This window comes from Embiotoca jacksoni, unplaced genomic scaffold (genome assembly GCF_022577435.1).
Source record: "Embiotoca jacksoni isolate LCO1_2020_lvr unplaced genomic scaffold, fEmbJac1.0.p SCAF_37, whole genome shotgun sequence".
In the NCBI taxonomy this organism is placed as follows: Eukaryota; Metazoa; Chordata; class Actinopteri; family Embiotocidae; genus Embiotoca; species Embiotoca jacksoni.
This window is the reverse complement of record NW_027185389.1, coordinates 2,065,764-2,092,158: the sequence shown is the minus strand read 5'-3', so window position 1 is coordinate 2,092,158 and position 26,395 is coordinate 2,065,764. Positions and strand designations below refer to the sequence as shown.

General features: G+C 42.0%; 2 protein-coding genes across 3 annotated transcripts; one reads left to right on the top strand and one right to left on the bottom strand.

Moving 5' to 3' along the window:
* Window positions 1-198: 198 nt before the first annotated feature.
* Window positions 199-8,258, bottom strand: lman2lb (lectin, mannose-binding 2-like b). 2 transcript variants are annotated; one of them, XM_069166142.1, is made up of 9 exons: window positions 8,046-8,258; window positions 6,908-7,026; window positions 6,620-6,737; window positions 5,214-5,296; window positions 4,982-5,002; window positions 4,548-4,709; window positions 4,269-4,383; window positions 3,691-3,813; window positions 199-2,995 (listed from the first exon to the last, which is right to left on the bottom strand). In XM_069166142.1, exons 1-9 carry the CDS (start codon window positions 8,248-8,250, stop codon window positions 2,850-2,852), a joined length of 1,092 nt encoding a protein of 363 aa, XP_069022243.1. In that variant the 5' UTR covers window positions 8,251-8,258; the 3' UTR covers window positions 199-2,849. The 2 variants fall into 2 exon arrangements, with proteins under 2 accessions (XP_069022243.1, XP_069022244.1); XM_069166143.1 differs by lacking the exon at window positions 4,982-5,002.
* An 11,290-nt stretch (window positions 8,259-19,548) lies between these two features.
* Window positions 19,549-25,637, top strand: tbx3b (T-box transcription factor 3b). Its single transcript, XM_069166030.1, has 7 exons — window positions 19,549-20,070; window positions 20,162-20,429; window positions 20,653-20,799; window positions 20,900-20,976; window positions 22,523-22,632; window positions 22,758-23,173; window positions 25,356-25,637. Exons 1-7 carry the CDS (start codon window positions 19,733-19,735, stop codon window positions 25,635-25,637), a joined length of 1,638 nt encoding a protein of 545 aa, XP_069022131.1. The 5' UTR covers window positions 19,549-19,732.
* Window positions 25,638-26,395: the final 758 nt, after the last annotated feature.

Genomic DNA, 26,395 nt, shown 5'->3' with positions numbered 1-26,395 from the left:
CTGGCGGTCCATCTCAAAATAATTCTCTCATTAATTATACATATTAGGCCTCACAATGCGGGTTGTTTGGGGGCGTGTCTGTTTGATTGACAGGTCCGTGGTGCAGTCAGGTAACAGTCATCAGCGGGGGGGAGGGGGGGGCAGGGCCCTTGAAGATAAGAGTCAGATTCATCGCTCGCACAATACACAACGTAAATGCACCGTTCATCACATCTTTTTACTTACTGCAGAGAAAAATTTAAATAAAACATACATTACTACAGGAGGAAAATCACCATAGAAACCTTTACTGAAAATAAAAACAAAAACAAATCTGACACAGGAGCACGAAGAACAAACTCCGCGCTCCTCACTCGCTCTTCATCAGACAAGGGTTTTGATTTCAAGCAGAATCGGCTGAACATTATTATTTACATACGTGAGCTACGGGGCTGATTGGCCCAATGACGGCTTCACACACAGCGAAGAGTAAAAACAAACACCTACGCAGACAATTTAAGAGATGACGGGAAACCTTTCAGAGGGACGACAATGTTGGACTACAAAACTTTGAAGAAAAAGGTTTCCCCGGTAAGGTATCTCTAAACAAGTGGTTTTAATTATAGTCGTTTGATATGGTTCAGAAATCTATGAAGATCACAATGACGCATTCAAGAACACACAATACAGGAAAAAAAAAGAAATTCTCTCCGATACCTCTACAATTATTTCACAGTAACAAAATGTCTTATTTCAGCGAAAGTTAAAAGAAATTTGGGAAATGGCTTTTAAAATAGTCAATTTCTTTTCTTTTCTTTTTTTTTCGAATTTGTAGTGTGAAATTTAAATCCATGTTCATAAAATATTTGTCCACAGAAAAACGCATCTAACTTGACAGTAGTTTTTTTTTTTTTTTTTTTTTTTTTTTTAGTAGTTGTGGCTTCTGTTTGTTTTTTGTTTTTTTAAATCCCTGATGTGAGAATGAGGGTTCGTCACACAGAAACCTGTAGTTAAAAAAAAGAAAGAAAAAAAAAAAAAAACCACTGAAAGAGAAGTGGTGCTCGAAACATCCCGGGACTTGTTTCGCCTCCCGGCGAAGTCGACGTCATCCTACGACTCAACCGGGAATACCAGCTGCCCGAATACGAGTCACGAAGACGAACGCCACCGAAGCTGCGTGAAAACAAGATGGCAAATGTCCTCGGTCAACTGAGTCGGCGTCCGAAGGCGACCGTCAACGTCTCCGTGAAAAAGGACCCCGGGGGGGGGGGGGGATTTATTAATTAAGGGGATTTATTTATTAAATGCAGTGCCACACAAAAATAAAAACGACTTCTAAAATCACACCTGTCGACACAATGAATGAACCTTTTTTAAAAAAAAAAAATCGCCTCATCGGGAGTAAATGAAGCCAAATAATTTGTGATTCCGACCGGAAAAGAAAAAGGGGGAGCTCAAACCTGCAGGACGGACCGGAGGACCTCGTCTTTGTTGGTCCTACTGAGGCACTTTGAGCAGCGGCGCCAACTCCCGGCCCGCCCTACATTTACCAACAGAAAGCCGACGACGTAAGCGCTTTTGCCCCGACTTAAGAGGCGCCTCTCAGAAACGCGGGAGCTCGGTCCAATTTAACTGTTTCAGTGCAGCAAGAAGAAGAAGACGACGAAGTCTCACGACGATCCACAGGTTCAACGGTCTTCACAGTCGCTAAGGGTCAGATTGAAGCGAGAGGTTGGGAGGCGACGGCGCCGAGTGGGCGGGGCTTAATCTGACCAAACAGGACGAGGTGTTTGAAGCAGCAGCCAGGCGGCACCCCGAGTGAGAAGTTCTTCTCGGGGTTGAAACTAAAGTGCAATTTGAAGTTTACAGCATGTTTGTCCAGCAAAAAAAAAAAAATCTGAATAAAACAGAATATGTGAATTTAGTTCCGAGTCAGGAAATGCGATCGGAGAGCCCCCAAAACAATTTATGTTTAGCCCCGCCCATAAAAGGGCGGAGCTAAAGGAGCTGCCCGCAGTTGAAAACCAACACACACGACTCTGCTGGCGACCTACCAGCTAACTTCAAGTGCATTTTGCACACGATGGATGAGTTAGCTCGTCACCACAAATCACCCTTCATTTGATATGCAACAGCCCGAACGGCTGAGAGGCTGATATGCATGAAAAAGGGGAAAAGAAAAACAAAAAGTTATGCAACTAGGAAAATGAACAACGCACAGACACGAGTTAAGAACTGGAGAAACTGCTGGTAGCAAACTGCTAATGTGTTGCTTGAAATGATCATCACACACTTCACCACCCTCGCCTGTTTGAAACACTCCAGTGTTTAAGCCCCGCCCACTCTGAGCCGGCTCCGGTCCACGGATACCGCTCTCCCCCAAAAACGTGACGCGATGTCAGTAAACGCCACCCGGCATCTGAATTTTGGGATTCATTCTGCAGTTTGTTTGTTTTTTTTTGTTTTTTTTTGCTCACTTCCTGTCGGTGGAGACGGCGTCTCGGTCAGTGCAGGCGGGACGGTCCCACTGTGCTTTAAGTTGAGATGATTTCATTTTACTTTTTTTTTTTTTTTTAGAGCAGCTTTATCTTTTTCAGAACACTTAAAAAAAAGAAGAAGTATTGTACATCTGGCTCATGTGTTCGTGATTTCTTCGCTCCGGCTGTTTTTTTTTTTTTTTGTGTCCTCTCGGCTTCGGGGCTTCAGGACCCCGCCGGGCCTGAAAGCTACGGCAGTCTTTTTTTGTTTGTGTTTTGTTTTGTTTGTTTTGCTGCATTGTCGTGATCGCATGTCGATAAAGAAACACAACATTCTGGACAAAAAAAACCAAAACCCTACGTGGATCGACAAGCCGCTTTCTCCCTTTTTGATCAGTAGAAGCGTTTGCGTTTGTTTTCCTTCCAGCGGCCGTAGAGAACCAGCGCGACCACGGCGAGCACGGCCAGACCGAGCACGGAGAACACGAAGGTGAAGAAGAGCTGGACTCCGCTCATCCCGCCGTCGTCCTCCACTCGAACTGCAAAGTCAACAGAACCGGGCCGTGATTAGTGATTGACACGGTGAAATTAAAAACTAGAGGTATTCAAATGGATTTAAAATGACGTCGCCTCGACTGCTTCGATCCATTTTTTATTTTTTTTTATAGAAAAGTAGCAGGAAGCTGTGACGTTTAAATAATAATAATAATAATAATAATAATAATAATAACAATAATAATAATAAAAAACGTTATTTGTAGAGCAGTTTTCTAAACTCAAGTTTCAAAGTGCTTCGCGTAAAATAAGCCGTTCAAACTAAACCAGCGAGTGAATTATGACGACGTATAAAAACAGCCATAAAATAACAAAACAGGAGAACGAAAGAAATAAAAAGAGTCGATCACTAAAAAATCAACTGAAATCGCCTCCGATAAAAGTACATTTTAAGAAGAGATTTAAAAGATGTCACTGACTCTGCAGCTCGTTCCATAACTGGGAGGCTCCGACTGAAAAATGCTTTGTCGGCATTAAGTTTTAAGACGTGTCTCCGGAAAAACAGACAAGTTGTTTTTTGCCGGAGGATCTCAGACTTTTAAGAAGTCAACTGTAAAATCGTAAAATCTATTTTAAAACATCCTGGGAGCTGAAAGCTTTTCCTGGTTTCAGTTAAAAAAAAAAGTAGATATTTATCATCCAAGAGTCTCGAGGAATGACGTCGGCGCTGCGTTTTTACCTTTGAACTGGTCCATGTTGTCGACTCTGGGGACGGTGATCTCCTCCTCTTCCTCCTCCTCCTCCTCTCGACTCCTCTGCACCGTCAGCTGGTACACCTTCATGGAGATGATGTCGTGGTTGTCTGGAGCAACGAGTCGCTAGTTAAAACCGTGTTCGGTCGAAGAGCTTGAAATACGATTTCCCTGAAGATGTAAATTCAAGTTTCATTCCACCCAATTTCATGAACGGGATGATCGATCGATCGATGACGAGTTTTAAAAAGGGGCGATCGAAGTTTAAAGATTCAAAGACACGATCAAAAGTTTCAAAACACACTGATAAGGAGGTCGTAAACCACTTTTTCTTTCATCTGAGGCCTGTAAGTCCTGAAAATAATGGTAGAAAAAAAAAAAATGCACTGTGATCTTAATTTCCACATTCAGTAAAAAAAAATACTGGTAAAATAAAGTGTCTCAAGTAATTTAGTATTAAAGGCTGATTTATCTTTTTTTGCTTGATTTAGATTTTTGATTATTTTTTTTTAAGTATCCAAAGATAACCGGCTCCAACTGAAGTTTTTTTTTTCTGACTTCCTACCCGTCAGGTCTCCGGTGGCCGAGGAGGCACCGAAGAAGTAGCCCATTGGTAGCCGCAGTCCCGTGATGTCGGCGCAGTCTCTCCATTCCTGTTTACCGTCGACGTCCACCAACATCTGGAGGGCGGAGCCAAAAAAAAAAAAAAAGGGGGGGAGGGGTCAAAGGTCAGAATGAGCCCTCCTCCCCGATGAAGAGGAAGAAGTCGTCTGGATACAGTATTCAACTTCTAACACCATCGTAGTGGGTTTTAAAAAATAATTTAAAAAGACAACTCACGTACCGTCAGTCTGTTTTTGGTGTACCGAACTAAAAGGAACGTGTCGTAGACGGCGTTGCGCGCCATCGCCGTGCATCCTCCGATGTCCGTGGGCCGCCCGTCGGAGTCGTGGTCGTACGACAGCGTGCCGTTCCCCAGCATCACCGATATGTACGGGAACGTCCTCTGTGTGTGTGTGTGTGTGTGTGTGTGTGTGTGTGTGTGTGTGTGTGTGTGTGAAAGACGAAGGAGGTTGAGTCACACACTGGACCGCGACCGCAAACACACACACACACACGGTTCTTACACTTTAAAATGAAACCAGAACGGCACCGGTGAATCACCACGGATGTAAAAGACACGATGAGGGACGACACGGCGAAAACGTTCAGATGACGGTCGGATAAAAAGATAATAAATTAAAAATAAATTAAAAATAAATCAGTTTCTGATGCTACCTGAACTCCAGCTTGTGTCTTCTGCACGTTCAAGAGGAACCGCAGAGAGAGAAACATGACAGGACTTTTCACAGCAGTATGATTCATGTTACATTAAGATGCTCTTTAAAATAAAAATTAATAATAATAATAATTTAAATGCTGGACTTTCACTGAACAGCACAAAAGAAATCATTCTTGCCGTCACTATAAATAAATAAAATAAAAACAATCGTCAGAAGCTGTCACTCACGTCGTGGATCCTGTCGGCGTTGGGGTACGTGTCCACGAATATTCCCAGTCCGGTGAACTGGTTCATGTTGCCGAACACGGGACCTGCGAAACACACACACACACACACACACACACACACACACACACACACACACACACACTTATAGGAGCCCGGTGTGTTTTTTTTTTCTCTCAAACGGTGTCGTCGTGGAAACCGTTCAGACGGGATTTTTTTTTCAATTACAAAGTGGAAAACGCGATATTAAATCGTGAGAGTTGAATGTTGTTAAAAGAGCGATTAAAGGAAGTCAGAAATATACTTTTTTTTTTTGTTTCTCTCTCTTCGGTGACGACGGTCCTCGTGAAACACGAACGTCACTCAAAAAAAACTCCCCGTTGCTCATCGCCGCGGACTTCCCGAAGCGTTTCTTAAGGCTCTCCGTTGCCGATATCCAGAATTGCGTCGAGTTACAGCGCAATTTTTTTTGCGCTGTAACTCGACGGCCGATTTCGATCGAGCGGCAAAATTGGCAACGCTTCCTCGTGAGGTTTATAGCTTCTGTACGCTGCGTTCACGCCGCGGTGCCGCGCATCGTTCACGCGCAATTGCAGCAGTCTCCGAGTTTATCGATACACCTTCGAATTCACTTTTTTTTTTCCTTAAAAAAAAAAAGAACAAAAACAACAATCAAACACTTGACTTAGATTAAAGCCGGAAAAAAGAGTTTATAAAAAGCAGTATTGGGTTGTTGTTGTTTTGTTTTTTTTAAATGGGTGGAAGATAAAAAAAACAAAAATGACAAACAGGAAAATGAATCCACTCTGAGTGGGTGTTCGTGAACAGGAAGTGAACCGGTTTTCTTGCAGCTGTGAAATACAACAACCGGAGAAACTGTGGTTTTGAAGAGGTGAAGCTGCAGACGTGCTGCTGCACGCTGCCGTCTCACGCTTGCACAGGATGTTACAGATCGAATGAGATCTTATCGTCGGAAGGCGACCGAGAGGCTGCGGATCGTTCCTTTAAATGTTCATCTTGAAAAGCTCTTTAAACGCGAGACTTTGTAAATACGGTCCTGGGAACGCCGAATCTGAGTCTTTCCCGGTTCGGTCGCGTTTCCTCGATTTCTGTGCGTAAATGTTGTTAAAGGGTTTTTTTGGTGTTTTTTTTTCATCCGTTGTGTTTATTATTGTAATTTTTTACTGTTTTTTTTGTTTGTTTTTTTATAACCATGAATTTGCAAATGGGTGTTTTATTTTATTTTGTTTTCTCTACGAACTTCACGACCTCGCTCTTACTCGGGTCGCCGAGCGGCTTCCGTCAGAAATCGATTCACTCCGGCGGCCGCGTCGGACAAAAAAAACAGCCTTTTATTTGTTGACGTTTTTTTTTTGTTTGTTTTTTTTTAACCGTTTTTATCTACCTACCGTTCTGCATGCGATCTTTGGTCAACCAGATGGCCAGGCCGTCCCCGTTCAGGTTCTTCTTCCCCTGGCCTTGGATTTTAAAGTGCACCTTCAGCTCCCAATCCCGCAAGAAGAACGGCTAGAGAAGCCACAAAAAAATAAAATAAACGCCAACAGGTTTAATCTTCATAAACATACAAGAATCTGTATTATAATCGTGAAAAATGCCGCGCAAGAGGGTGAGGTATGTTTTGTTTGTTTTTTTAATTATTTGTTTTTTTTAGGGGTCGTGTTCAGCTGGATTCTTACGATGCGGCTCCACACGGCTCCTTGTCTGCTCTGCAGGTCCGGGGTCAGCCTCACGTGGTCGGGCGTCACCATGGCGGTGCCCATCAGGTCCCACTGCGACGAGCTGGAGAAACCCAAACCTGCAAGACGGGAAAGTCGGTTACAGCGTTTACAGGACGGATTCCTTTTGTCCAAACTTATTCTTTTAGTTGTTTTTTTTTATACCTACAGTCAAAATACACATCAACCGAATGTGTTTAAACGTTCCTGTTAGTTAACGTTAGGTTTCTCTGGTAAGTTGGATACAGGAGTGAGCGGTCTCATTATCCTTAATGGCCTCCAACAACTCGATGGTGGTAAAATTGGCAGTTGCCATTTTTCTGCGACTAAATTGAAAGCGTTTAGTGTTACGTAGTGAACGACGACTTTTAAATGACTGTAATTCACTTTTCTAATTAGCATGTCGGATGTAAACGGAGCCTGAAACCAACACAATTAAAAAGGGCGGCAAACAAACGGCTAATTTCATAGTCGGTTAATTTGTTGTTGGTTTTTTTTTACAATTAGTGGTCAATTTGTTTTGTTGTTCGGTCTTTAAAAAAAATGTCAGAAAACTGTAAACACTGTCGACCCGGTCTATTTTCCAAAGCTGAAGGGTGCAGCCTTAAAATATCCTTTTTTTTTTCCCAACTAAAAGGTCAACAAACAACACAAATTGTTACGTTCATTAAATTCACTAAATTAAGCAGTAAATATTTATATTGAAGAGCTGGAATCAGAGAATTGCAGTGATTTTTTTTTTTTTTTTTTTTTTTTAAAGATGACTCCAAACGATGAATCAACTATCCGATTAATTTACTTTAGTGACGTTATTAGCACAATTAAGGAGTAAATAATTATTCGTAGGCTGACGTCAGCTATTATTAACCTCACGTGCCCTCGGGGGCACAAAGTCACTCGTAGTTAATCATTATCCTTCGAGCATTAACTGTCATTGAGCTCGGCTAAATCGAGAGCAACACTCATTTACGATAAGAATTAAATGTTAAAACTATTTAAATAATAATAATAATAATAATAATAATAAACCACTCGTGTTTGCGCCGATATATCTGCGGTGGCGTAATCGCCGACGGCCGGCGGTCGACAGTGAACGCACCACGGTAGGGCTTCGCCAGAGAATATTCCCGCTTCAAGAACTCCTCCACAAACTCCGCTTCCTCCGCCGCCGACCGGCTCGTCAAGACGCAAACGGTCACGAACAAACATGTTAATTCACGGAGGCTTTTCGAGCCGAAGATCGGACGAGAAAGACAGAAACTTCTCGCTCGTGCCAGTTTCGAGTCGGTGACAGCGGCGACCATCTTTAACACTCCCACTTCAAACCGGTCACGTGGTTACGAGCGTAAAAATCAGCCAACCGGAAAAAGGAAAAGGGAAAAGAAAGAAAAAAAAAAATATAACATCCGGTTGTTACTTTTCAAATTAAAGCCTTTCTGACATGTTATATATTTCATGTCTATACTGTATGTATTTACTTACACTTAAATCACATTTACTTATTTCCAATGTCCTATTTAAATAAAACACAGTAAACAGTACATATCATGAGGAATATTAGCCTAAAAATCACAAATAAAACCATTCATTACATACATTGACCACTCTCAGGATATTAGGATAATAAATATGATCATTTACTGAAATAAAGAAAAAAAAGACTCAAAATGCCCGTGTTAAATTTCCAGGATGACGTCAGAGTGATGATGATCGACACTGGTTTTGCCTGAAGGGGGGCGGGGGGAGGGGGGGGGTTCCTGAGTTATTTGGTTGACAACAGCGCCATCATCTGGCAGCAGGGCCTCATTTCCAAATGTTTCACTTCACCGGGCTGAAACCTAAAACATAAAGGGAATCAAATCAGAGATTTAAAAACTGGATTAATTCAAACTTGGTTGGCCTAAAGGAAAGTCAGTGCAGGAGGGTGGGGGGGGCGGGGGGGGTTCAATGTTTATTAAAATTCAAGCCTTCAGTCCAAACCGGTTCACGGTAAAGCTTTCCAGCTGGTTTACTGGATAAATCACACTACTTGTGTGAAGCCAAAAAAACAAACAAACAAAAAAAACAGGAACTGTAGGATCCTCTGTTCATGTATTCATTATTTCCATTGTTAACATGTAAATACTGGTTAAAGTAGCTTAATGTTATCCCTGTATTGAAGTTGGTTTACATGCCCCAACCACCAGGTACCAGGAGTACTTTGATAGGGAGACGTACGGAGGTCCATTTCTGCCCCCCAAAAAATTAATATAAAAATAATCACATTGAAGTCATTATTTAAAAATGTGGGTTTTTTTTTTACTTTCTAAGTCATTATTTGTGTTTTTTTTTAACTTTCTAAGTCATTATTTGGACAATTTTTTTAAAAACTTTTTATGTCACAAAAAAAAAAAAATATTTTGTCCTCTTCACTCTTAATCTTCCATTTGTTCTTCTTGACTGACCGAAACAACTGACCTCTGGATTCACCGTTATTTCCCGGCGTCTCGACCGACAGCCGGATCACATTGGACTCAGCTCTTCGCCGAGTCTCTGCTCGTCCACCCGGCCCGCCTCGGTCGCGTAAAAAAAAAAAAAAAAAACGAAACGGCGCTCGGCTCGATTAATGGACCCGAGCCGAGTATTGACACGGTGACGGTGAGTGCCAGGTTTGTGTCGGGATCCCTGGGAGGAATTACACTAATGCAGTCAACTTCAAGGGGGGTGATGCTATTGCTCCTCGGAGACAGACAAAAAAAAAAAAAAACACCAAGCGGAAATAAGAGCACAAACACGAAAGGGTGTTTATGACCCGGCGGTGGCTCGGGGGTGGGGATGGGGGGTGAGGGGGCACTTCGTTTTTCCTGTATATGTCCCCCCGGGAAGATATTATTCACTTACGTGGAGAACAAGCTTGCAGAACTCCAGCTGAACCTTGAAACCTGAACCGTCAGCGTCTCGCACCTCTCCCGACGACCCACGCATCAACATTTCGCGTATCCCATAATCCACAGTGGAGACCGAGGCGTACAGCAACTAAAGGGGGGGCCCGGGGCCGGGGGGGGGGCCCGCAAATTCTGCCCCCCACCCCTTCCCCCCTCATCCCTGGTTTATTGAGCGGAGAGGATTGCGGGGCATGCCGCGAGCAGTCGCCTCCCCGCTGTGCCAGACTTGCACCGTAATCCCCGTTTGCAAGGTCAAGAGATATTTTCATATCCGTTTGGTCACAGTCGGATTCGCCGCTCATCTTTATTAAAGCCGTCCACACCTGTTCCAGGGTAAACAATTGGGGAGTGAATGTTTCCCCGGGGAAGGGAAAGGCATCTACGTATAAAAAAAAAAAAAAAAAAAACGATATCTGTTGTCTGTCGTGATACTTGGACCGATTGCAGCGACGTGAACATACGACGGTTGAATCAATTGATCATAAGCCGAATCAGTTCCCCGACAGTTTTAATATGCGATCTGTATCCGGATACGTTATTGGATCGGGACATCCGATAAACGGGTCTTTGCAATTCACACCTGTTGTTAAACCTGTTGTCACGGTGATTGGACCTTGTTGGGAACTTCGTAAAATAATTCGGACCGATATTGTTGAGTAACTCAATATGGGTGGTTTTTTTTGGATCCCTCGTTTGACAGACTCGTTTATATTTTCGGGGGTATTACTATTCCACACCAGCAGGGGGCAGTGACGTGTTTGTGACGTGTCACATCCATTGACTGTATATAAAAGTGAACGTAGCTTTTTTTTTTTTTTTTTTTTTAAATCCCTCATCAATTAGAAAATAAGCTTCAAAAAGATGTTTTTTGGGGGCGTGTGCCCAAGTCAGATCCAAATATGGTCACTTCCTGCTGTCCAAAACCGGCTCCGCAACTTGTTTGTTACGATGACATCATCTTATTAGCGTGCTGTTTCTTTTGAGTTTACATTTGCACAAGTGGCACACATCGCGACACCCCCCCCCCCCACGCCCCCTGCGGTGCGAAGTGCCGAATGATTAAATAATGAGGAGACCTTAATGCTTCCTCTGGCAGGACGTGCCTCGGCTAATATACGACCACTTACGGCGGACGGTAAGTGTCCGCTTAAAGAGCGCCGACATTAAAAACAGGCAAACACCTCTGGACATAAATATTCACACTATTCAAATCAACGGCCCCGAGAGAATATCGTCACATCAGTCAGCCGGGGGTTGAAATATGGCCGGTGCTCATTTCAGACGCACTTTAGTGGGCTCCTCGACCCCCCCCCCCCCCCTCCTCGACCCCTCCCCTCCCCTGCCACCCCCCTCCCCCACCCCCCCCACCCCCCCCCCCCCTCCTCCCCCTCCAGGCGCTTTGTGCTGACAAAAAGGAAAAAACGCATCTTCTTAATTGAAATGCTCATTTCCTCACTATTTTCCCTTCAGGAAGTGTTTACCCAGACGCATTCACTGACAATATGTCACCAGTCATATTTTGATTTATCACACTAAAATAAATACATATTCTGTTTTATTTACTTGTGAAAAAAAAAATAGTTGTTTATTTTAAACTCTTCTTCGGGACGTCCGATGGCAGGAAAACAACACCATTTTTCAGGATTTGGACTCGAGAGCAGGAAGTCGTCCGGGTTTCGCAGCAAATCTGTTAAACGCACCGAAAGCTTCTTCTCAAGAAAAGATTGACTTCCTCTCGCAGTCAAAAAGCTACTCCAGAAAATTAGCGACACGTCTGCCAACTTCTGTAAATTATCCTGGAAAGTGCACCAGTGTTCAGTTTAGTGTTCCATATAACTCCGAATAAGCTTTAAGGAAGAGACAGGCGGATGACTCGTCACGGAGGGTGTCGACTAAACACTTCGAAGAAGACTGAAGGCGTTTGTCTTTATTGTTTATTTTAAGAATTACGTTTAGAAACTAGAAGACGTCGATGTGTCTGAACTGACAATTTATTTTTTTCTAAACTAGGAAATTAATGTGAACTAATTTTTTCACGATAACTCTTTACAAATGTTTTTTTGTTTTTTTTTAAAGGTTTAACCCGTTGTAGCCTGTTCATGGGTTGTATACAACTGTTATGTTGTACTTTAAAGCTGCGACAGACCAACTGCCAGAAAATAGGGTGACGAGAGACTCGACCGAAACAATATGCTAAAAGACGCTAAAATGCCGCCGCGGAGACGAGGAGTAGCCACGGCGATGAGTAATAATTCGACATTACACCGGTATGTTTTCGGAAGTGAATGAGACATTTTGGGAACTGTATTGCATGAAATTTTAGTCTGGAGATTTCTATTAATTATTAGTCAAATAACCAGACTGATAAACAGTCTAATCAGATGATAAATCACAGCAGCTCTTAAAGTAAATCAACTCTTGAAAATTATACACAAAAACATCAACTATTGACACTTGAAAACTTTTTAAATAATTAACAAACAATTATTTATATATATTTTAAATATAATATATAGCCTGCAGGGTTGTTTTTTTTCTAAACATGTCACACATTATCCTTCAAAAAGGAGAAGGACTTGTTTTAACATATAATAATATGCAATCAATACGTCAATCAGGTCTTTCAAATAACAGACATTTCCTTATGAATTTCCCGCAGAGCGTCTTATCGTGGCCGTCCAGACAAATGGAAGCGATTATGTTTCGTCTTTCTGCCTCGCGGCGGTAAAGTGACGCCGGAGGAATGTTTTGGGTGGAGCTCGTCAGGGAGAATCTCCGTTCCAGAGAGCTCATCAGCGGAGAAGCCGTTTTACAGTTACAGCTCTCTTTAACGTCCAGCCTTCAATCCATCTCTGGCCTCTCAATAAGCTAATAGTTCTAATGTGTCAAAATTGATTTCCAGGGGCCTCCTGCCTCCTCCTCCTCCCCTCTTTCTCATCCCCTTTGTGCACTCGCCTTCCTATACGCCTGATTTACGGCCGCGTCGCTGCATTTGTTTTGGGATAAACCGTTGTTTTGTGTAAAGTTTGCTGTCCGAGCAGAACGAAGCGGAAGAAGAAGAAAAAAAAAAAAAAAACACTGAAAAAAAGCTTCAGTGGCATCATTCTGGGTTTGCAAAGGTTTCTCAGACGTATCACACGACGAGAGCCGCCTGGCGCTTGTATAGATGGAATTAAATATCAACGACATCTTTGGCACTCAACTGGTTTATAGCTGAAATCAAACATTATGATTTGCAGAAAATACAAAATTCCTGCTTTCTGAATTTTTTTTTTTTTTTAATTTACTTTACATTTGGGGTTGTTTGTATCTCAAGAAAGCCTTGATGGAATTTCTTCAAATTTGGCACAACCATTCACTTGAACCTGAGGATGAACTGATTACTAGTTGGATGTCAAAGGTCAAAAGTCAAGGTCACCGTGACCTCAAGTTGTCCAATTTTGTGAATGCGATATCTCAAGATTTCCTCGAGGGAATTTCTTCAAATTTGGCACAAACGTTCACTTGATGCCAAGAATGAGCGGATTGTATGTTACGGGTCAAAGGTCAAGATCACGGTTGTCCCATTCTTGTAAATGCGATATCTCCGGAATCACTTTTTTAACATCTTCCTGCTCATTGCTTGATTTTACGACCTGCAGCTTTGATGTTTGTGCTCAAAAATCAGTTATACCAGGTTTAATATAAAATATTTAGTAGTTTAGTTGAAATATTGTATGCATTTTTTTTAACATTGTGATCAAACCTTTCTACCACATGTAGAACAGGACAGGAACACCTACTCACAGGTCATCTTTGAGCTTAATCTTTTAGTTGAAATTTATTCAAGAAAATCTTACACCGTACACAATGGTTTTATGTAATTTTGTTGGAGAAGTTTATCTTGTGTTTTGCCTAACTTTCCACACAGGTGAAAGGAAATGTTTTTATATCTTCCCATTGCTGTTAGATTTCTTTGTAATTCCACACAAAAACATAATTCATTATTCCAATATTTTAATCTTAAAAGGACACATTTAGTCACCCTTAAACTCAAGACAAAATGAACCTGAAAGCACTGATTGGTGTTGTTGTTGTTGATTTTCAGGTCTACTGTGAAAAAAATGGCTTAACTGTGTCTGACTTCTTCAAGAGGGGATCTGAGGAGCTGTGAAATGTGAAGAATGCTCAGCATCACCTTGTGAATCCTCCGCTTCAAACCCCCTCACACTCCTCCCTGCAGCCCAGAGGTTATCTGCTGCCGCCCTCGTCCGCGTACACAGTTTAACTCCGAAACGCACTTCTGACTGAACCAGGCTGGTGTGAAGCATGTCCTACAGACACATCTCAAATAGACATACTTTATAGCTGCAGCTCGGGCTCTGCATTCTTTTACTGTGAGCTGCTGGGAGTGTCTAATAATTATGCAATATAACTTGTGCTGCACAAAATGACGTTTGTTTTTTTCCCTTCTTTTATGAAAAAAATGCATCTTAGAGAGAACAGAACGGGGTAAATATCTGACAAAATGTAACGTATCAAATGAAAAAAAGGGCCAGATTATCCCAGAGCTGTTAAATTCAGTGCACTGACGTCCTGCATAAGGCACAATATTATTCAATGAAATCTACCATCTCAGCACAGTATTAATGATTCACATTTAAATGTAATTGCTGACCTCCCAGTTTCTTTGGAAACTGTAATTATTTAGTTCTAAATTTCATGATTTTGTCAGGTATTCTTCTTTGTGAAAACCTTGTGCCAACGTCAACAGTCCAACCACTAACCTTGCCGCTGCAGATTCCGGAATATTTTGGAATTAATATAATAGTATAGACTCAGGAAGAGGAGGAGCACATTACAGAAGTAATCTTATTCACTCAGCTCCCTCTGGAGACACCCAGGGGCCGAAAAAATGTTTTTGGGTCATGGAGCCCAGGTTTATCCGTTGGCCTTACAGTTGTGGAGCTGTTACTGACAAAATTTCCAAGTAACAAAATAGCATAGATTTTTATCAAAGTTAATCCAATTATGAACGCCGTGATATAGAGCAGTGGGTTTCAACTGGTGGATACCGACCTAAAATGCACCATTTTGAGTGGGTTGCAAATTTGTGCGCACAAAAAGAAAAAAGTTTCAGGGAAAAAAAAAGACAAACTTTTTATTTTGTAGTCTCCAAAAAATTGTATGCTACGCTTTTATTTTGAAGAACATGTTTCCCGTGACACATTGTGCATGCAGCAGTTTTGACTGCCAACAATGCCGTCACAGTAACGACCAAAACAAATGTGCTAACATCAGTTGTTAGCTCCCGTCCAAACATTTGTGAGAAGCGTTATATTAAAGTCCCTTTTTTGTATTTAATTAAAGATAAGTCTGCCGTTTTATTTTATATTTCATACAATTCAATTTAGATTTTTCAAGCTTGATGACCCTAATTAAAACTATATGCCTGTAATTCAAGGTATTTCTGCCTTTTTATCTCATTGGATTTTTAGCCTTATTTACACACCACACTTTTTTTTCACAAAATAAGAGGCTTAAAACTTTCAAAAATTTGGGTCACGACTCCATGACTAAGAAAAAATGTGGGTCCGAAGCTAGACCAGTTGAGAGGAACTCAAATCCCGAAATTCTGGGCCCCTGAACAGTTGCCCAGTTTGCCTGCTTGGTAATCTAGCTGTACACAAAACTCTACAGACAAAGTACAATCGTAGTAAAACCGTGTAACTATTTCTGTAGTTCTGGGTAAGGTGTGGGTATCTTAAGGAGAAACTGCCATGAGTTTGTTGACCGAATATGACGTGAAGCGAGTCGGGCTACACTTGACTTTCTCATGGGCTCCTCTTCCCACCTGGAGACGCGGCCGCTGTGCGTTTGATATCAGCTCGGGCCCCCGTCTCTTTTAGCACCTCCGCTATGCTGTTAAACTACATTCCTCCCACCTCCAAAGCCCAAATATGTTCAGTCGCACTAACCTGTTACCATTAGGCCATTCATCAACGTTCAACTGTCCAAACATGAGAGGTGTTAGGGGAGACAGTGCGGCCAGAGAAGTTTGGAAGCTTTCCAGGGACTCTGGCCTGTGGAGGCAATTTCCAGTTAGAAGACACAAATGCTGCAGAGAAAAAAATCCCGGGCGTACTCGATCTGAGATGTTTTAGATCGCATTTACTGTTCTTGGTAAACACATTGCGAAATAAACAATGCTTGATGCTAAGCTTACTCCGGATGCACCGACTCAAAAGCCAGTCCACCTTAATGCAATAACTCTGACTTCCTGATGGACTGAAACATCCACTAAAGTCCACCTTTCTGTTGCAGAGTTCTGGCCTCATGGTCACAGAATGTGACGGACGGGAACTTGGTGACCTTTGACCATCGAAATCAGTCCAAGTAAACGTTTGTGCCGAAATCTGCCGAAATTCCCAGAAGGTGTTCTTCAGAAAACTCTTTCACGAGAATGGGATGGGTGGATGGATGGATGGCGGGGCCGTGAGGTCACGAGGTCACAGTGACCATTGACTGCCAAAACCTAATCATTTCATTGCCGAGTCCAAGTAAACGTTTGTGCCAAATTTTTATAAAATCCTCAAAGGTGCCTCTTCACGACGAACGGGACGATGTGAGGTTACTGTGAGCTCAACCTTTGACCCACAAAATCCAATCAGTTTATTCTTGGGGCCAAGTGGATGTTTGTGCTGAATTCGAAAAAAAAAATCCCTTCTGGCATTTCTGAGATACCGTGCTCACCAGACTTCTGTAGCCCTTACCGAATCTGTAGCTTGATCAAAGCTAAAGGATCAAGGCGACATTACACCTAAATCTTCAACCAAACTGTCAGCGGCTGAAGTGCATTGTGGGTAATGTAGACGCCAGGTTTTTGGAAAAGATTGCGTCATTTTGCAGTGCGTGAAACCTTTATTCGTGGCACGGTGTGATGAAACTTCCTTTCCCAGTTCGTCGAGCTTCTCCGGTCTTACGGACACCCAAAAGGATCCACCCAGTGATGTGGAGATTTTACTGGGGAGAGTGAGTTACTGGGCAGTGACCCAGTGGATATCCGCGGGTTTAATCCTCAGTGACAGGTTTCACACGCAGCTTGTGGGCCAAACCCACAAATAACAGCCAGGCGTCTTGTTTGCCATCACTCCGGCCTGTTTCAGATTACCGACTGGCTCTTTGAAGCTGGCTGACGGACAGGCAAGGGTTTTCCCCTGCTTCTCTGCCAGAAAAAGATTGGGTCATCAACAGCTCTGCCACCCACCGCATATCTTGAATGACCTCAGAGTAAGACGCGTGCTTACTTAGGCATCTGATCAGAGAGCCGTCGGGAAGCTGCAACATAAAAGGTCCGCTGTGAGGTATTTTCCTGATTTCACAGCAACGTTCTCGGCGTAATACAAGCTCCGGTGTGTCCTCTTTAGAAAAAACTGCTGTTGCCCACGTTGCACATTGTTTGATCAAAGGCCACGACTCGAAAGTTGTAACAAGTTATAAATAAGTGGTCAGCCACTTCAAGATTTTTGGAAAAAAAAAAGTTTATTGCTGCAACAATCCAGCTAAGGTCCCCATTTGTTTGGGCTTCACTTCCGCTCAAAACAATCATGCTTACCAGTTCCACGAAGCTCCAGCTTCACTTTACTTCATGAACAATTCGAAGGTTGAACTTCATACTGGCTGCGTTTTCTTTTCTTTCTTTGGTGCAGTTCGTCTGGTAGCCCACAGACGTTCGTTTACCACCGTGATCGTGGAAACCCTCCGATTAGCTTTAACTGGGCCAGTATCGCCTCCTCAAGGGTCGACGTCGATCACTGCTCCTTAGAGTATACGTGGTGAGTATGTTCCTGTTGGAAAATGCATGCCTGCCAAGTTTGCATAGTCAAGAGTCAGAAAGGGAACTCGCATGAGTACGTTTTCAGACGCCCAGGTTGGGAAGATACATGGATCCCTAAACAAATGTTCAATTGATTATTCCTGCTCTTTCTTATCAGGAAACACTCTTTTTTTTTTTTTTACCTGCACTGGCCAGCGAGACGGCAGACTGAGCAACTTTGATGTTGGCGGTTCAGCCGATGTGAGTATCGGTCTCCAGAATAATTTGGCCGTTTGGTTAAAACACTCTACCCGAGCCGGTATCTGTAAATCGGTGTTTGTAATGAGCGTTTCTTTAGTTCCAGTTAGATGAACACGAACGCTCTCCGGTCAGTCACATCCCGTCTCAGGAGTTGCATTCTGCTGTCATCCACATCATATGTATAATTTTAAAAGGATTAGAGGTTAGGTTTACTTAATCCAATTGACCTGTGAAACCTTAACCCACCACGATCCTAACCTTAATCCTGGTCTACCACGCAACCTTTTAATGTAACTATCTTTACCGGACCGTAACCAGTGTAGTAGCTGCCCTAAACCCTAACCTTAAACAATACGTGGCAACAAATAGAACGTAATCCAGGACTTTTTAAGAGTCCTACAATATTCTTCTGCAATGTGCAAAATGTATGTAACGCAATGTATTCAGTGACATCATCTTAATTCAAAATCCACATTTCTCTTTAAGCTTTCAGTTGCACTCCTCGAGCTTTTTATCAACGCATGTTTTGGATGAAGCTAATGAAGGCCATGAAATGTGGCCGAAAACTAGACTTAAGTAGTATCGGCAAGGATGTCAATCACCCTTCAAAACTCAAGTTAATAGTCACCTTAACATGTCCACTTTAAAGGTGTCTTAACATAAGAAATCAATCGGAAATGTGTTTTACTGTGCTTCGATGGTTTAAACGCATCGTTTTAGTAACATGTCTTGATTGTCTTGTTGTATCAAGATATCACAGAGTCAATTTTCACACTTCATGGTCTTCATGTGTCTTTATCTAGAGTACCACCTCCTCATGTTGACACTCTGTCCGGCCCTATGGGGCGCTGCACATCCCCGGGGTGGCACATCCGCGCGCGCACACACACACACACACACACACACACACACACACACACACATGTATCCTGAACTTGATGCCCTCACTCACGGACAGCTTTTCCCTGCGACGTTCCTGCGCTGTCATGGACCATTGAGCAATAAAAAGCCTGTAACCAAAACCCAGAGTCTAATCCGGCCGGGACAATCGCTGGCACAGGGGCTGAGCTTGAAGCCCTGCATGCTGTCCTCATGCAGCGCTGCATGGGAGGGGAGACCACATGAGTGGGCGCTAAACACACCACAGGAGACTGGAACGATATGGGAAGACAAGAAATCAGTGTCTGCTCCAGACTGTTTACTTTCCACTCAGATTTCATTGCTGCTGGTGCTGCTATGATGTTCATTACAATGTTTATGGGTGGGGAGGTCTTCTATAATGGGGCAACACAACTAATAGCTGTATCATACAATATATGTGATACATCTTTTGTGCTTAAGGAAGTGCTCACTGTGAGTGATTTATTTGTTTTTTGTCCATAATTTTTTTTTTTAAGATTAATAAAGACGTATTTTAACGCCAAATTGTCACGAGCAGCTCCATCAGTCAGGGAAGAAAGTTGAGGCTGCAATTTCCCTCCACACAGAGCGCAATACCAAGGAAACCCCACCCACTGCTGTGTGTCAAGCTGAGTCCAAACAACAAACTCAAGGAGCAAATCGGCTTGGACACATGCAGGCTGGGGAGACATTAGAGCGCACTGGACTGAAGGCAGGACAAAGCATCCGGAGAAAAAGCTAAACTAATACAAAAGCTGTTATCTTTAAAGCTTTTTAGTGGTAAAAAAAAAAAAAAAAGAAAAAGAAAAGAGATGCAGGTACGTTTGTTTTGCGGGGATCGACGCGGCGTGAAAGTGTAACCCGTCCGGAGTCGTGCGTAAAAGTTCATTTGTTCCTTTGGAGACCATGCGCAGCTTCTCTAAGCTGTGCGTCCCCGGAGATGTGCCTCAAACTTTTCCAGCTAGAGTCGGAGATGCGGCCCTACACGGAGCTCTTCTGTCCGGACCCTCCGTGTTCCCAGCTCTCGCCGCATCAACCAGAGGACCGTCGGAATCCGGCTTGGACGCCGGTGCGGAGCCAATGATTCACACGTCACCGCCGGAGCAGGCTGCGATATTCTGTCGGCCTCCCGAAATTCTGGAGAGCGTCGAGATGGACGATCCCAAAGTTTATTTGGAAGCCGGCGACCTTTGGAGACAGTTCCACAAATGCAGCACAGAAATGGTCATCACAAAATCTGGGAGGTACATGTTTACGCGTTAACGGAGAGTTTTGGAGTGTTTTAATGAACGCATGCTTCACGTCGTTATCTCTTCTTCTTCTCCTCCCCTGCAGGCGCATGTTTCCGCCGCTGAAGACGACGTGCACCGGTATGGACAGGAAAGCCAAATACATTCTTCTCATGGACATCGTGGCGGCGGATGACTGCAGGTATAAATTTCATAACTCGCGCTGGATGGTGGCGGGGAAGGCGGACCCGGAGATGCCCAAACGCATGTACATCCACCCGGACAGTCCGGCCACGGGCGAGCAGTGGATGTCCAAAGTGGTCAACTTCCACAAACTGAAACTGACCAACAACATATCAGACAAACATGGATTTGTAAGTTTAGATTTTTTTTCTTCTTCAAACGCAGTTTTTGGCCTTTTAATCGATAAAAGTCGCCTATTCAATGTATTTTTGAAATCTCTTTCAAGTGTTTTTTGTTTTTTTTTAATTATTATATTAATATCATAAAACAAGATAAATAAGAGTTTTTCCACAGTTTGTCTTCAAATCTGGAATTAACTTTAGTAATATTATTATTAATTTTTTTTTTTTGCAGACAATTCTCAACTCCATGCACAAATACCAACCCAGATTTCATATCGTGAAGGCGAATGACATCCTGAAGCTTCCTTACAGCACTTTTAGGACTTATGTCTTCGCAGAGACCGAATTCATCGCAGTCACAGCTTATCAAAATGATACGGTGAGAGGATGAGTCTTTCCTAAAACACTTAATGTAGAATTAATAATCATAATAAACACATGACATGAGGAAATCTGTCTCTTTTTGTTGCCATCAACAGATCACACAGCTGAAAATAGACAACAACCCTTTCGCAAAGGGATTCCGAGACACGGGCAACGGGAGAAGAGAGAAGAGGCGAGTTATTATTTCAGTTATTCATTTTATTTATACAGGAAGAATAAAAACTGAGATGCTGTATGGTATTATATTGCAAAATGTACTTAAAAGTATCCAAAGAAAAGTACTTATGCGGCAGAATGACACCTTTCTTGTGTAATACAACATCAGCATTAACTAATATTTAATCATTATAAGTTTCAATTAGCCTAATGTTGATATACTGCTATACAACTATCTGCAAAAAACAACAACAACAAAAACAACGCAATTGTAGGGAGTAAAATACCCTCTTAGATTGAAGTGAAGTATGTACAAGTACAAAAGTAAAAAAATGGAAATACTCAAGTTAAGCACGGTACCTCGAAATTACATTTAGTTGCAGTATTTAAGTATTTGTTTCCAAAATTTCTGGAAAGACTATTTGGACTTCCCAACATAACTACTACTTAATATTGTAGTTCAGTCTTAATTTGCCCCGGACGCCAAAATAAAAGTCCCTAAAAATGTTTGAATTATTTGTCGTATTTTATTTGTTCAGTTCTAATTTCTCAATAAAATGCTGTTTTAAAGCCATCTCCACCCTTCTATTGGTGGAAAGCCTGAAGCATTTATTTATCGCCTAAAAGTAGTCAAATCTAAATGTACATGATTTAAACGCCTATAAAATAACTACCATGTGTCATATAAACCGAAATACAGACAACATGGCCTCCGTGTCCTCAGTGGAAACCATGGGCCAATTATAGCACAAAATATATACAGTTTTCACAGAAATGTATTAAATCCATGTCTGGTTGAGTCTACAAAATGCCATTGTGTAATTACAGCTAAATAATAAGCGAGAAGTTGCATAAAAATAATTTTATTCTGTATTTCTAGCCTTCATTTCTTTTAAATAATTCCTCTTGGCGGGATGAAGTCAAAGTAGCAAATTGATGCAGCAAGAATCTAATAAACGTTACACATAAAATACTTTGTGTTTATACGTCTAAAAATATGAATGTTCCAGTTAAATCAGGCCAGTTTTACACTGGTAAACTTTGTCAACTTTAAATAAATGGTCTATAAGCGGCACAAATGCTCGACTTCAAACTACACTGTACACCCGAACGCTCAAAATGAGTTACAAATTGACTTGTGTAAATTTGAATAAATTACTCAAAAGACTAATACGTGTTGAGATAACAAAAAAACAAAGTGTTTGTGAATTTATTTTTTTAAGTTCTGTAAACTTAAACCCAGAGGAGGTGAATGAAAACTTTAAGTCCTAGTAACTAAAAATATTTACCTTCACTCAATAAAAACTTGAATTTAACACATGTAGGATGTAATCAAAATATGTATGTTCTGACAACAGTTGACTTTTAGGTTCATCAACTTAATTTTTTTTTAGTTCTGGTAATTTATTGGAGTTTTAGTGTAACTGATGTCCTACAGAAGCATAAATAATAATACAAAAAATGGTTTCAAGCAGTAATTTTATGTCACCAGCAGCATCATTGCTGATTGTTTGGTCAAAATCATTTTCAATCAATTATTTGCTTTTCTTTTGTTCCATCAGGAAACTACAACATTTCTCACAAAGGCCGAAAGAGATGCGGATGACCGACAGGAAGCACGAACCTTTAAAAGACTCGTCTCTACAATATTCAGACAATTCCAAGTCTTCGGGTGTGAAATTATACCACTTCAACACGCTCAGTATTCACACCGTCAGCACAACACCTGGAGGTCTTTCAGACAACAGGCCAAAACTAACTTTACACCATTTGTCTTTTTTTTTTTTTTGTTGCAAGATGGCCACGACAGCGACAGCGACAAAGACGACAACGTTGAGGCGAATTCTCGACGCAGGAATCGTAAAACCTCGCGGGAAACAGAAACCGAGTCAAATTCCGTCCCAGAAAAGACTCCAGCTGAGGGACAAACGGACGCCGGACAAAATCACGTCGTCGGGACAAAAGACGGAGCGGTTCGCCGCCGGGCACGAGAAGACTCGGACGAGGAACGGCCACGCCGCGTTTATTCTCCGGAACCGGAGGCGCGCCCACGGGACCCGAGCGCCGTCTCCGGCCGTCCGGTCCACTCGGCTCAGGCGAGCACCTGGTACGGCTGTGGCTACGTAGACCGAGCGGCGCCGGGCGGACTGGGCCTGGCGGCGCCGGCCGGGACTCCGTTTCCCATCAGCCTCCAGCAGCACGCGCTGGTGCAGGTACGCAAACGAGCCGGGAGACGCTTATTAAAACACGCCGAGTCATCGGAAGTTGTTGTAAACAGGAGTGGAAAAATGTCTTTTCAGTAATTTCACGTTAATTAAGAATCTCAGGTATGATGGTATATTTTGACGTACATTTATGTGAGCAGCATTTTCAGGTTGAAACCATTTAACATGGAGAGAAGTCGAAGTCTTGACGCCTAATTTATGGAGTATTATAAAGTAAATTAAGTCATAAAGTAAAAAAAAAACTATTTTTATATTTATTTATTTGGAGAGAAAATAGCAAACTCCTAAACTTAATGGATGTTGTTTTTTTTTACAGGGGTGAAGTTTTGTCTTTAAAAAATAATCTGAGGCTGAAATAAAGACAAAATATTAAAAAAAAGAAAACAAAAGTGTGCCCACATTAGCAGTAAAACAGTTTTTGCTTGAGATCATAGTGGCCGTGAGTTGCAATCATAAAATTTGAATTGCCGATTAACAGTCGTACAATTAATTAAAGTTTTAACTGTCTTTGTCCGTTCATTTGATTCCTAATCGTAGATCAATAACACGCCTAACTTATAAAGAAGAGCCAAAAAGTCGTAGGTCAAATGTTCGACGTAACCTCGAGAAAAAACAGCTGCTGGCGCAAATTCGGGATGACGTCGTTAAAAGAGCTTCACGTCAAACAGTGTGAAACGATGTGGAAATATTGAAGGGAAATGAGACATTTCTGGTAAGTTTCATCCAGCAGTTATTTTACACGAGCGGAAACTTTCCAACGACGACGATTGAGCTCAAATATTTGCAATCGGACGATTTTTTTTTTCTTTGTAAAACTACGTTCCAAAGTTCAGTTGGTTTTTAGTAACAACAACAAAAATCCCTCCTTGTATTTGCTGAGAGGAAATCCTACACTTAAAAGACTTTAAAAGAGATTTGTACTGACTCGTGCTCGACTTTTAGCTTCATATCAGCTTCAGGTCGATGGATTTTGACCCCTATCACTGACATTAGAAGAACATTTAAAGGCATCTATTGATATCCAGTTTTATTAATGCAGGACGAAGGATTACAGAAAAGAAACCTGTTCTGGGCACCGGACCAAGTTCAATTTCACTTTCAAACCAATCAGAAACTTTGAATTAGAGAGGAACGACAGTGAGTCAGCGACACCGATATTATTGATCCGGCTCTGAAAAGTCTGAACTGCAACTGAAATTTGAAGCAACGGAAATGAAGCTCAACAATGTCCCATCTATTTAAATCTGGCCGGTGGGTTTTAATTCCCTGTTGAACTATTTTAAAACCTCCGTAGAGATTTTTATTCATTATCTTAATTTAAGCAGCTATAACCCTCAGATAAAGTTGCTGGAGCAGGAAAGTAATATTTGAACATTTTGTTTCTGTATTTTCCAGCTGATTTGCTGGAAAACTTGCTTAATAATAATAATAACAATAATTAATAATAATTAACTTGCTTAATTTAGCTGGACATCACGAGGATAGTTTTAAGAAAGTCCAAAAACAGTTTGGTACAAATTATCAGCGAAATTAAGAAAGCCTCAGCGAGCTACACTTATTAGGCCGAGTACCTGCTTATTGTAAGTCAGGCAGCAGGTCGCAAAAATATATATTTTTTTAAAAATGAAGAAAATTGTGCGTTCTTCTTGACTTTGAGCCGCCGTACATTACAGATCTCCTCGTGGTACGTATTAATTGAATTATACTCTTTCCTGTTTTGTTTTTTTTAGCCGAACTCAAGTTCCATGTTTCTAAATGGTTTGACGATCGAATAAAACTGATTACGTGACGTAAACTTGAACAAACAACGTACAACTCACACTGAATCCTAACACTCAGTTTCCCTCCTCGTTAGCACCACATTGCGTGAGATTTTCCATGAAATACTGAACCTGTAAAAAAAAAATGTGGACAGAAAGTTTCCCTTTACAAATGTGTCGCGGCAGAAGCAGAAAGTAGTGCACATTTTTCTTATTTTTTTGATCTGGCTCACTTCTGGGTAATGACAGTAAGAACAATTTGCGGGTATATTTATACATTAACACGTGGCCGCCTCAGCATTAGAGGCTATTTCCAACCTGTCGGGACACAGAAGCCCCGAGTTGACCTTTTATTCATCCGGTAAAAGACCGCTAAAGCTTTGCTCGTGTGTTTTCCTTCCCGTCGACAGGACCTGATGAGCCTTTCACACTTCGGAGGCTTTCTGTTTTATCCCTACTCCGGCTTCTCGGCGGCGGCGGCGGCCCGGTACCTCGTCCCGCCGGTGGATTTCAGAGCTTGTCCGGGCATCCACGGCCGGGATTACTTCTCCTCCTCTCCGGTGATATCCCCGTTCAAATACCTCGCCCCAGAGACGCTCGCGCCGGGTACGGCGGAGCAAAAGCCGGAGGCGACCGCCGCCGCCGTCGCCACGACGACGAGTCCCGAGCGGGCAGACGACGGCGACTCGTGAGAGGGTCCGACGCCACATGTGGACCGCTTGACGCTTACAACTTAAAAACACCTCTCGGCCACGTCCTGTGACGTGTGCATCTTATACACGACTTTAAGATTTAACCACTGTGGGACAAAAATAGTGTTTTATTTCAACATGAAACTTATCGCATCAACGAATAAAACAATATGTTGTGATTTTATTGAAATAAAATGGATTACTGTCTCTTCTAGATTCAGGTCGATTGTTTCTTTACGTTAAATTGACAGATTTTTGAATGGAGTTTGGCGCAACAAGAAGTACATTAAACAAATATCTCAACGGGATCTCGCTAAAAAAAAATCTTTATGCACTTTTCCCTCGTGAAAGAGATTGTTTACATTTTTTTTCTTCAGATTGAAAAAATGTATCATTAAAAAACATGGTTAATAAATTAAAGTCTCTTTGTGTAAATGGTTGTAAAGCCACTGAAAATGTTTGTTTCAAATCTCAAGTATATTTATGAAAATAAGTTAAAGAAATCCATATTTTAAATCTTAAACCATACGCTCACTACTGGTTCTGAAATTAAGAGTTCGGGATTTCAGCCGTCGCCATTTTTGCTATTTTGGAGCAGGAAGTGACCATATTTGGACGAGCTGGAGGGGGAGGAGCCAGCGGTGGATCTGGCTCGATCTGGTTAGGACACGACGCCCCGCCCACCTATAGTCTTTGAGACTGAGGTTCGTCGTTTGCTCTGCATGCTCCAACATCAAACTTACTTACTAGTTTTTTTT

Coding starts and splice junctions, on each gene's coding strand:
- lman2lb (XM_069166142.1), bottom strand. CDS start 8,250: ATGGTCGCCGCTGTCACCGACTCGAAACTGGCACGAGCGAGAAGTTTC. Junction 5,297..6,619: donor CAAAGATCGCATGCAGAACG/GTAGGTAGATAA, acceptor TGTGTTTCGCAG/GTCCCGTGTTCGGCAACATG. Junction 3,814..4,268: donor GGCCACCGGAGACCTGACGG/GTAGGAAGTCAG, acceptor TCGTTGCTCCAG/ACAACCACGACATCATCTCC.
- tbx3b (XM_069166030.1), top strand. CDS start 19,733: ATGCGCAGCTTCTCTAAGCTGTGCGTCCCCGGAGATGTGCCTCAAACT. Junction 20,430..20,652: donor TATCAGACAAACATGGATTT/GTAAGTTTAGAT, acceptor TTTTTTTTGCAG/ACAATTCTCAACTCCATGCA. Junction 22,633..22,757: donor AGACAATTCCAAGTCTTCGG/GTGTGAAATTAT, acceptor TTTTGTTGCAAG/ATGGCCACGACAGCGACAGC.